General features: G+C 37.0%; 1 protein-coding gene across 4 annotated transcripts in view; it reads right to left on the bottom strand.

The window, feature by feature from the left end:
• Positions 1–12,211, bottom strand: part of ARHGAP18 (Rho GTPase activating protein 18) — a 90,871-nt gene that overhangs the window by 11,056 nt on the left and 67,604 nt on the right. For all 4 annotated transcript variants that reach the window (XM_038177097.2, XM_038177096.2, XM_072036018.1 and 1 more), the window contains exons 6-12: positions 11,511–11,676; positions 8,777–8,868; positions 7,969–8,046; positions 5,024–5,183; positions 2,402–2,484; positions 946–1,152; positions 2–148 (exon numbers count right to left, since the gene is read on the bottom strand). In XM_038177097.2, coding sequence (XP_038033025.2) covers positions 2–148; positions 946–1,152; positions 2,402–2,484; positions 5,024–5,183; positions 7,969–8,046; positions 8,777–8,868; positions 11,511–11,676 — 933 coding nt within the window. The remainder of the gene's footprint in view (position 1; positions 149–945; positions 1,153–2,401; positions 2,485–5,023; positions 5,184–7,968; positions 8,047–8,776; positions 8,869–11,510; positions 11,677–12,211) is intronic.

Raw genomic sequence — 12,211 nt, 5'->3', positions numbered from 1 at the left:
CATCGTTAGGGACCTTGTCCTGTTTCTCATGCTTTTCACGGTCATAAGCCATCTTTTTCAGAAGTTTCTTCATAGCTTTGTCTTTTTTCTCCTTCTTTTGGCTTTCGGCATTTTGTTTTCTCACTTGGTTAACAAGAAACTTGGGAATCTAGATGAATATAGATAGTGAGATATATACATCACTTCCATAACTTATCAAACATTGTAAATTTACAGATTGTTAAGTAGAACTGGAAAAAAAAAATATCTATTTCCAGTAGAAATTAGATTCAAATAATACAAAGCTGTGAAACAATTTAAAAAACGCTACACTTGTGATGTTATATTCAATTCAATAAGCTCTCAGAGGAAGAGAGTTAGAATCCTAGTGTTTTTACTCTCTTCAGGAAAAAAAAAATCACTCAGCACATTTTACATTGTGCCATGGCGGTAGTAACTATTCCACATTTGCAGCAAAAGTCAAGATTGTTTTAAGTTCCTGATGGACAGCAAAGCTTGAAGTTCTCCAGTCTGTCTAAGTGAGAGCTTTGCTTGAGAACCATGACAGAAGTTCATGTTTTTATTAAAGCATGTTTTATATAATACAAAGTCTGGCCCAAAAGAGAAATGGACTAAAACACCGTGTGTGCTATGAATATCTCTAAGCAGAAAACAATAAATTCCTTGTAACAATGCCTACCAATAGGCCAAATACAAGGATTCCCCAAGGACTTATTTTTGAGTTCACTTATACTGAATACTAAAACTCTGACCATCAGACCTTAACTCCACCACAATATGTAAATATGATTCTGTTACACTCCTATCTTGCTACCTATGAGCAAGGCCCCAGCTGGATGGGGCTGATCTTTCTTTAAATCATGGAAATAAGTTCACTTTACTTCTTTGTTCAGATGCCTTGTTTGTGAAATTTATGTATTTTTCCCCCCTTAGGAATATACTTACTGTCCAGAGGAGTTTTTGGTGCTGAATCATAAAGCGCATGACATTTGCTGTTCCAGCTGCCATAACAAACTCGCTTTGCTCGATAGTCTTTGAGCCAAACCCATGAAATGTGAAAAGGTTTGGGGCCATCACCATTGCAACATTGTTTAGCGTCATTTTATTTTTGTCTCGATGATCAATTACCCTCTGGAGGAATTCAAGCAGTACCTGAAATTACAGCAGAACTTAAAGCTCAGCTTTGCACAAGAAAAAGTCAGAATGAAACATGATGCTACACATTCTTGGAAAAATCTATTTATACCTAATAAAACTACATTAAAGCAATTAGAATAAGAAATGTGGATATGCTCCTTCACAAGACTGCAATGCAAGTTTTCTTTAAGTAATGAAGTAAATAATTCTTGTTAATTTTGTGGATAACATTTTTCAAAAATATTCAAGTGACTTTGAAGCCCTGTAGAGTAAGACTACTTATGTAGGTGCATAAGTATCATCACACAGATACTTTTGAAAACATTACTATTGGCTTTTCTTAAATAGAAAGTGAACACAATAATGCCAGCTGTCATGGAAACATGGAGTAGATAGTTCAGTGAGGTATACAACTCATGAGTAAACCACACTGCATTGTGAATGAGAGGTAGCCAGTTACAAACCATCAGTCTTCAATTAATTCGGTTCTAGATATTTGTAACCCAAGCCAGGAACCCTCCTGAGTGCTTCCTCACAGTAAATAACTCAAAAAGGAAGCTATGTTTAAACAATAAGAACTAATAGGGGGTTTTTGGCTATAGTAGAAGATACTCTGCATTCCATACAAATCCTGAAAATTCATTTTTCATTGTAGCAAAATAGTAAGCACATTCTGAAAAAGATGGCTGGCTTTGCTACAAAAGGACAAGCCCAAATTGGATGTTTCCAAGAGTGATGTGCTGCAAGTATCAATAGGAAGTGTAAATTTCTTGCTTATTGGGTTGAAACACACAACATGGGCAAAAGTGAAGAATGAAACAAAAGAGCTAAACCTATTTCATAAAAAGCAAATGTTCAGCCATAGTATTATAATACTTTTTTTTTCTTTCTTTTTTGCATTGCAAATAATAACTGCTGCTGCTAAAATAAGGAAAAAACTTGTAAGAGAAGAAGTCATTCACTGTGAGATGATTATTGCAATCTGGAAAAATTTCAAATCATACTTTTAAAGTCATTTGGGAGGAATTTGGGTCCTAAGTCATGGGTTGTTTTTTGTTGTTGTTGTTGTTTGTTTTGCTTTTTAAAGTTCTGAGAAATAAAATTTAAAAAAAAAAAAAAAAAGAAAGAAAGAAAGAATCATTAATTCCAGCATTAACTTTGAACTCAAAAGAAGAATGCTAAAAGACAACATTGTTTGTCATAGTGCATAGTGGGTTCACAGAAACAGACAAAAGTGCAGGAAAAAAGCATTAGCAATTCTAACCTTCAGAGTGTCTCTGTTTGCTTCAGGTAGAAGGATAACCAAAAGATTCAAAGCTTGCAGCTGTTGTTTCTTCGTTGGAAGATCTGCCATTGAAGCACATGAACGTCAGTATTTTAAAATTATCATTTGTCAATTTGTCAAACAGCATGATTTTAAAGTGGAAACGTCTTGTAAAATGCTGAACGCATACATATGGCTTTTGTGATAGTATGACACAGGACTGGCAGATCCTTCTTTTCTGATACTAATTTCCAAATGGTCTCATATGATTCAGTTGCTGTATGACTCAACAATCTTCTGGCAGTCCTTTTTAGACACCTTGTGATTCTTTATTTTGCAGCATTATGAAGTAAAACTAGTCAGCTAATGGTTCCTCCCTTTTCAAGCCCGTGCCCCAGCATACAACAGGGTATATTTAAAATTGCTGTCACAGTTTGTCTGACTGCCTAAACAGTTGCACCGTCTCCCAGGTCACCCCCGCAAAAGGAATACCACAGGTTGCTGAGTAAGGCAGGTCTCCAGTAACATGAGCAGCAGCAGCTGCAGTGGCAAACCAGTGGGGATAAAGACAATAGCAGAGAAGCTTAACACATATCTGCAGCAGTAAATGTCATACTAAACGTGGCAAGCTTTAAGTAAAGAAAAGTGCCATTGCTTCTGCCATCTACCCAACTGTTAGGTGGTGAGTCATTCAGCCAAGATGCTGGATGAGTGCATCCCCCAATTTCTCTGCCTCCTCCCTAGGAGGGTTCCTAAATCCTGCCAGTGTGGAGCAGTGGAAAGTCCCAGCTCTCTTAGGTTTGTTGTTGTGATAAACTTCCTCCTGTCATGCCTTTGGGAAAGTGCTCTTGCAAGTCTTCTCAGCAGATTCCTAACAATCAAGCCATACACAACGCAGGTGAAGAAGGGGGTACCTGCACCCGACCGAGTTTTATTACACTATTTCAAAGCTCAACAGGGCTGTTTTTGTGTATTCTAATGGGATTCCAACTGAACTGCTATTTCAAATAAATTTCTTCCAAAACTATTTGGGAGATACAGCCAATAAAAAGTTCATCTATGAAACAAAAAACAGCTTGCTGACTTTCTACCATAATAAAAAGTAGGGATATGAATAAATTAGTAGTAAATTATATAGTCATTTAAAACATACAAGCAGTGACAACAGTGTACCTGTGTGCTTAGAAAGACATACAATAAAAGCGAGGATTAAATTTAGTTCCAAAACCCCATGCCACAATGCTCAAAAAGCAATAAGAACCAACCTTTTATTCGGAAATTAAGTAAAAACACAACTGCAAAACAATTAAAATTCATTACTTAAATCATGATTTTCCATCTGTTTACCTAAATAACATTTTACTTTTAGTTCTTTAAGTTCTTTAAATTAACAAGCTAGGTTGTTTAAATTAAGTCATTTAAATATTAAAAGTCTAACCACACTAATTAAACACACTCTTGAAAAATTCTGTTTACTGTCACAAAGATGGTCCTTTTTCTCTAACACCTAATCTCACTGCATGCACACAATGGGCAGACAATTTAAACAATAGTAGGCTATGAAGTGTTATGTCTGGTTTATATCATATCCTTTAGCTCCATGTATGTTGCATCCTGTTACCTAAGTATTTTCTGGATAAGTAAAACCACATAAGCCTTCAGACAGCTCAGGAGTGGCAAGCAGAAACCATCCTGGCTCCAATCAGTATCTGCTAAGTGGAACAACCTTGAGGAGCTGTTAGCTGCCAGCATCACTTGAAAACATTCTGGCCTGCTTTAATTTGCTGCTCATTGCTGCAAAATCAACACTGCTATGTAACAGGCTTAAGCTCCAGCTTCTATGCACACCAACTGAATGGTCTCTGACCTTGAAAAAAGCTCTCAGACTGGAGAGTGAAACAGCCAACAGTTAAGATTGACTGCCTGTCCACGGGAATTCCCTGGAAGTACCCTTAGAAATGAGCCATCATTCAGCCTACAAAAAGACAGGAAAAGATTTGTCTCAAACCAACACTCCTGTGTTGGCTGGAGAGCTAACGTCTGTGGATCCTCACTCCACAAAGCTGCTTTCTTTCTATTACAATCAGTATGCTTACTGTCTTGGTGACCAGTTGGCAAGGAGGACATTTTCACAGGAACTTACTGATCTCAAGGGATCAAGGATGACCAGCAGTTCTGACAATTCTGGTCTAACTTTTCCTGTTTAAAATGGATAAAATATCCTCCGTGACTACGTTAAACAGTATAAACCACCATTTGTTGGATTTTCTGCAGAACTATTATATCTTTGCTATTGGTTTCTTTTGAGACAAATATTGTTTATAAACTGTTACTATCTTAAATAATTTTCTTATAACTCGTCTATAATAATTCTAAAGACTATTAGAAGCATATCAGAAAATGACAGTGTGCTTTTATTTTATGTGTAAACTACTGAAGTAGATGTTTCATGAAAAATGGTATTTGTACATTAGCAAAAATGTACCCATCTTTTTGATGAGAAGCCCTATTTGTTCTTTTTTGGTTTCACAGAATATTAATGAAAATGCTGTTATGGCAAAGAAGCACTTCTCTGCACTTGTATCACTTCTTTGCAACTGAGACAGAAAGGACACTACTCACTCTGTACATCTTGGAAAGCTTTGAGATATTCTACAGTGAGGAGTGGCTGAGGCAGTTCACGGATGAAGAATTTTAAAAGACTTGCTGCATCATGTTGCTTTACATTCTCCCAGTTGAAAGTCCCTTCATAAAATTTTGCTTCCAGTTCTTGGCAAAGAGTCTGAAAGGCAGTAGACACAGAGAGTACCAATAACATTCGTCTGCTGGAAGTTATACCTTATATACATGGCAATATTTTCCTTACTTTGAAAGGGGAAAAAAAGGGAGTATCTGAAATATCACTTAACTCCAGCTGCCACCGATCTTTTGCTACAAAAAGTTAAATTGGAGATCAGAAGCACTGAATGCGAACAAGTAGTAATAGGCAGCAGACTGCCAAACTATACAGGAAGAAATCCCATGGGCCTGCCTCAGGGCCATATGGAATATAAGAACCAGATACCATATTCATTCATGTAAGAGTTATGGCTTCTCCTCCTCCCAAGAAATATTAAGATGTGGCTGTCATACTCAACCATCCTGAAACTACATACCAAAGGGTACTGATTTAATGTATGCATGACAATCTTCTTAGATAAATATGGCAATTATGCACACTGACACGCAGTTTCTTATCAAAACATACATTAAGGTGGGGCTGGTTCTCTTTTTAAAGTAAAGAGAAATGATTAGGGTGACAGGATAACTGGATGTCTTGCCATCTGTAGGGAACTTCATGCCTTTGGACACATAGACCTTTGTTTAGCACTGGATGTCAAGCTCTCTATGGAAGGGGACTGCAAAATATGTTGTTAAGAAGCAGAATAAACAGCACTGATAGTCTCAATGACACCTTGTAAACCCCGCTCTTGTGACAGTACTACAACTGAACTAAAAGCGATATTAAGCATGGGAACACCACAATGTCCGAGCTGTTCTTAGTCCCCACATAAGCACCAGTCCCATTGCACGCACTTCATTTGTTTCCCAGTCTGGCAGAGCAGGAAGCGGCCTCGGAATCCCTGTCCCAGTGAGGCCAGTGGCCCTGCAGGCACCTCTCAGCAAGCCTCTCCCTTCTTCTTGCCTAAGTTCTTCCAGACAGAGAATAAGACGCTTGTTTTGCAAAGAATGTGAGACAAAGTGAGGGAAAATGCTACGGAAGAATGTGGCCTTAATTATTTATCTGGACAAGAAGGGCACATTGGATAGAGAGTACTAAATACATTTTTAAGATACAGTTCTCACTGAATTTAACTTTGTCTGAATGGAAAATGGATCTATTTCCAAAGAAAATGTGGACATGAAAATTGGATGTTCTCAACTGCCCTCGGGGAAGATCTTCTGTCTCCAGGGATTACATAGGAGGTTCAAGGGTTCTAAGATATTAACTCAGATGTCTAAAGTCAAGTGGGTATCATTTCCTTCCCATCAACAAAAGCAAGCCTTAGAAATGAAGATGAAAATTTCCACTCTGACCCTCTCCAGCTCTTCCACCCACATTTAGACTAAATCACCGTGGCTAATACAGAATTAAACTACTAGATAAAACGGATTGTTTTATCAAAGAGGCAAGAGCAGAAACATCAACTATACATCCTAAAGGACCAACTCTTAGGCTTTACAGTAAATGTATTGAACTACAGGGTATTGTAAACATGCAGTATATTTTCTTAATTAGAAGTCTAAAATCTATAGAGTAAGATAGTGAATTTTTTTGTCTTCATATTGTCTACACCATTCTGTGAAGATACATAAGAAGGAATATTTTTTTCTACAGGAGAAAAAAAGTTATATAATTTAATTATATAAATTATAAAATAAAAAATTATAATGTAAATTTTATTATATAACAATAAAATTAGAGAGAACATTGGTCTTTCAGTATGCCAAACTCTTTGTTTTCCTATAAAGTTTTCCATTTAAATAAGTAAAAGAATGTAACATCTTTGCTAACAAAACGATTATTTAATTCAAAGAAGCAGCTTCTGCAAATAAATAAGCAAAAAACTAATGAAAGTCAAATAGTTAATGATCCTCTGTCTGGGAAATTGTATTAAACCGATAAAGATCAAAGGATAAACAAATAAACAAAATCATTCCAGTATGCAGAACTGATGAAGAGTGAAAAATAAATAATGAAGGAAACTTGTAAAAAACCCTCATAGTTACTGGTAAATAAACAAAGCCAGTTTCCGTAATATTCCCTTCTTTCAGTTGTTTCTAATGAACCAGCTGCTGGACAAAGTTTGACATGACAGAGGCTGGCAGATGTCTTCAGACAGCTGAATCCACTTAAATTATCCTTTCTATTTAGCATTTAAAGCCAGCACAGACCATCTTTTTAACACATTGACTCTTGGCGTGAATCATACTGTGTATTTAGTTTCCTGCATTAAGGCAAATACTGGGGAAGAGTCTGTGTGTAATTGGCACTCACTCTGCAAAGTGTCAGTGTGAACGGACATGCCTAACAAGATTGTGCTTAGAGAGCTGAGCACTTACACTGCTGTTCATAAAAATAAATCTGAGGGGTTCTTCAGTGCATGTTGGCTGCCTTGCCCTGTAACACGGGTTAAGTCTAGCTATTAAAGCAGGCTCACAATGCCAGAAAAAAGCTTTCTCCTGGGGTTGAAAGACTGTGTATGAACTGTTCAGATGATTAAGCTAGTTCAGGGAAAAAGCAAGAGACTGGAAAGCTTGTGCCAAGAATTAATGAGATTTTGGCACAAATGAATTTGAAACATAGCCTTGACTCTGCTTCCAACTTGAACTCTCCCCAAAACTACACTGGATCAAACCATCAGCTTCCTGCTAATATAACCCTGTTTTCTTTCTGAAGAGATTCTGCTTTCTGTTTTTGAGGATTTTAATAACAACATGGCATTAAAATATATTTTCATGACTAAATACAATCACTGAGTGCAGATAAGTTTTTGAAGGTGCTGAGAATCCATGCAATGCTTTACCTTTACTCTTGTTGCAACTCCTGGTATTCGAAGAAGTCCTTCTGTTTCCAGAGTTGCCTCTTCTATCTGGGAAATCAGCTGTCAAACACAAACCAAATTGCATGAATGAAGATGCCAATTAAAAATTACTCATAGGTAGTTCTAATATACTGGAATATTTATGTACTCATATGAGTGTGTACAAACATATATTACATGTAGGCACACAAACACAGTTTAGAAATGGATTAGAGTTGTTGTAGATATAGAATAAAACCTTTAATATGGCTCTTGGCTCATGCATTTTGTGAACACAATTAAAGAGTTTGTCTATTTTATTAAAAAAAAAAAAACTGTATTGTCTACAGACCTCCTTCAGAGACTAAAGCAGGTTTTTTGCAAAACTACTCAAGCTTCACAAATAAAGCCCAACTACTACCCCTGTTAAAATGTTGATTCAAAATAATTACAGTAAAATTAGAGATACAGTACTAACTTTCTCACAAATATTCTTCTTTACAACTTTACCAGAGAAGATCTAAGTATCTTTACTTAGTACTGATATCTAAGTATCCTGGAACACACCAGTAATCATTCACAATAGTCATACATTAGAGAGCAATTGCAACAAAAAGCAAGCTCAATTCATTTAAGTCAAAACATGCAAAACATCACATTTACTAAATTAGTAAGTAAAGCTGCAAATGAAAGTTAAAATAACTTTGACTGGATAAAGCTTTGCTACAGGGAGCAAATAAATTCAGGACAAAATGTTATTTGATTGTCACTTGCAGGTATGGAACAAGTTGACTTGTTTGTGCCTATTTACCTTCTGAAAAATCAGCGGGATCTTGGTACCTGGCACCTTCTTCTGATCCTGTTCCAGTAAAACTGACAGTGGGACACCAAACAAGCCAGAGTCTGAAGAAGAAAGCAAAAGAAACTGAGATATTATCCTCATCTGTTCCAACACATGAGGCAATGGTATAAAACTGTATTTTTGAAGTGATAATCCTATTCAATACATTCAGAGCTATTGACCTTTTGTTCAAAGTGTTTAAATGTCTTTCTCAATCAAGTTATTACACAAAACATTGTGGCTAAAGTGACTCTTTCATCTTTTCCTTCAACCATGCATCAGGACTCTTCTGTTTAGACTTCAAAGTGCCATCCACATATTCTGCAGTACAGTGAAACAAATTGCATAAATGAATCATCTGCATGGTTCTGGTTTGTAGAATGGTTGTAAGGGTGAACATGGAACACAGATCTTCACCATTCAGTGCAAGATATTATAGTCAAGATACAAAAGGCATGAGTAAAATACCCCAAAATTTGGCTACTAAAATTAAAGATGTAGATATTACCTAGTGTTACCCTCAACACCTCCCTACAAGAGTTTCTAAGAAGCGCTTTTCAACCCTTCAATTATTTTTTTTTCAACACCTTGTTGAAATTGTTTTTCCAGTTGTTGAAAAGCTAAAGTACGGTTAAGTCTGGGCTGGAAAATGGCTTTTACAAGGTGCTAAGGTAGGACAAATAAAAAGAAACTTAGTCTCAGTTAATTTAGCCTTCATGCAAAACTAGCCTTAGTCTTAAAGTAAATGGGACACCCATGTGATTATGGTCCAGTTGAATAGAAGAGAATGACTTCTGAAACACTGCTATACCAGCAACTACTAACCCAAAGTCAGTTGCCAAAGAACTCTGTCACAAGTACTGACGACTGCTGCGTGTGCCATTTTTCTGAAACGGCATATAACATTGCATGTACCTAAAAGCTCCTGTGTGGTATGATGCCATGCCAGTATTGAAAACAGAACAGCTGTAATTACTAAAAAGATGTCAGCCCTTGAGGGAATGTGACAAATATATCTAAGAAACATAATCTTAAGTGCCAAATCAGGGAGTTCTTGTATCTCTAGCAGAATAAAAAGTCTACCAATACAGTATGTAGACTCATACATAGACCCAATAGCCATACCCCATAGTTTTTATCATTTTGACAATCTTGTCGATACAGTTTCTATTGAGATGAAGTTGGAGAGCAAACTGTAGGAGGCCAATTAAAAGGCCAAGTTGGCAACAGCACAGCATTCCACAGAAGAATCATGTTTTCATCATCTTTATGTACACAAGCAGAAAAGGGAACAGCCAATATATCCACCCTTGTACAAATCAATTAGCCAAACATTTCCTGAATAGAGAGGATGGGGACAGGTAGAGCAACAAGGCACTGAAGTCATTACACTGCAAAAGCAGACTTGTAAGGGAGGGAAGGCTGACATGTCATTGTCTTTTTCCTACACATTTTGGTAAGTCTAGGCCATCTTTTTTATTTGTGGAAACACAGGGTTTTTAACCAATTCAGTACTCTTCATGACTGCCTGTCATTTAGATAATAATGCTATGAATAAAACTCAAAAAACTGTAAGATTTGGCAAGAAGAATTAATTAAAACTAAGACCCAAAATATAAGAAAATGTTTTGTCTCTTCCCTGTGTATTAGTAATAGCACAAGCACTTCTGCGAGAAGAAAATACATTTAAGGGACCAATGTCTCTTAGCTGTTTCTGCATGTCGTTGGCATTTAAGAAATTATTTTCTACTACTGTAAACCCAATATAGTATTCTGAAGAATCTATTGTACCTTGCTACATAGCTCTCAGCCTCCTCAGTTGCTTTTAATTATTTAAACTAAGCTATTGCACTGCCATGTTCACTGAACCTTGAGAACAGGGTTTTGGCGAAAGCAGACTTGTGATTAACCAATAACACATTTCAAGCTCATGTAAAACATTTAGCAGAAGCCAGGAATACAGAAAACAAACAAAGCACTGAAAATCTCTAGCATCTTGAAATTGGTTTCCATGTGTATTAAGTTCCCAAGAAAAGCACTGTGATTATATCTATGCTTTATAGGCTTGTAGATCAAAATGACATGTTGCAACTGCCTCAAAATCCTCTGCAAAAGCCCCAAACTTCCACTTGGTATGATGCCACTCAGAGTAAAAACCACATTCTGGCCTTAGTAAATACCGGATGGGCATGGCTATGTAATACAGCAAAGTCTGTACCAGACATAACAGCAAAGCAGGTGACAAAGGCTCCCAGCATCTCTAGTCAAGGACAAGGAAAACAAAAAGTCTGGTAGGAGTAGCACAGTACCTAGCTTCATGAGAGCAGAAGAATGGCCACAAAAAACACAAACACATACTCTTCCAGCAAATATATGATCATACTAATTCCTGTGAAGCGATTCCTCCTGTACACCATGCTACTGAGAGGAAGGTCCCCCTGCCTCTCTCCTTGTTTATCTGCTCTGTATTTGGCCTGAGTTTTAACTTAATAAAGAGAGCACATTCCCTTAGCTAGATTGACTTTGTGCATGAACTTGCCTAAAATGTGCCCTGAGTCAAGGTGTATAATTAAATGCTGTTTAGTATCTACATTATTATTTATATATTAATACAAATTTTCTCCAGGAAAGTCGTAAATAACCAGATACATTTGTTTCACTGGATTAAAACAGACCAATTTGTTTCAGAATATGAAACACTTACCTTTGGTTTTGATTTTTGCAGCTTTTTGCTGCTTGAATTCTGTCCCAAGTACATCATAGAGAGCAGTCAATTCAATCAGTGCTAAAGAACAGACTTTCTTCATGTCCTGAGGGGCAAGGTCACCAATCTTTGTGGTACCCGTTTTGTCCTTTGGCAGTCTGAAATTCTAAAAGCAGAGATTTGTAGCACAGTGAATAATCCAAGTCATAACAAATTACTTAGGTCCAAGGCTGTGCAACCTTTTCATTGTGAAGCCTGCTGCTACTGTGTCATGGAAGAATCCCCCAAATAGTTTGCAAAGCAGACAATTTTAAAGTCATAGGAGGATTTAGGTTCCTAGTAACTTCTGGAGTTCATCTAGTCCAACTACTCAGTCAAGCAAACCTAAATTCAAGGTCTGATCAGCTTGCTCAAAGTGTTGTCCAACTGAATTTTGAAAGCCTCCAGTAACAGAAATTCTGAAGCCACCAGGGGCACCCATTTCAGTGCTTAACACTCCCATGGGGACTTTTTCATTGCAGAACAGAATTTCCCTTGTTGCTATTTATAGCCATTGCCTCTTGTCCTTTCACTGGGCATCTCGAACAAGAGATTGGCTTTGTCTTGCTTGTAAACTCCACCCACCTACCCAGCCACTTTCTGCATCCTTTTGCAATTTATAGCAGTGGAAATATCTGTCCATGCACAATCCTATGCATGTA

Source organism: Anas platyrhynchos, chromosome 3, assembly GCF_047663525.1.
Source record: "Anas platyrhynchos isolate ZD024472 breed Pekin duck chromosome 3, IASCAAS_PekinDuck_T2T, whole genome shotgun sequence".
NCBI classification, from domain to species: Eukaryota; Metazoa; Chordata; class Aves; order Anseriformes; family Anatidae; genus Anas; species Anas platyrhynchos.
This window is presented reverse-complemented; position numbering and strand designations above follow the sequence as displayed.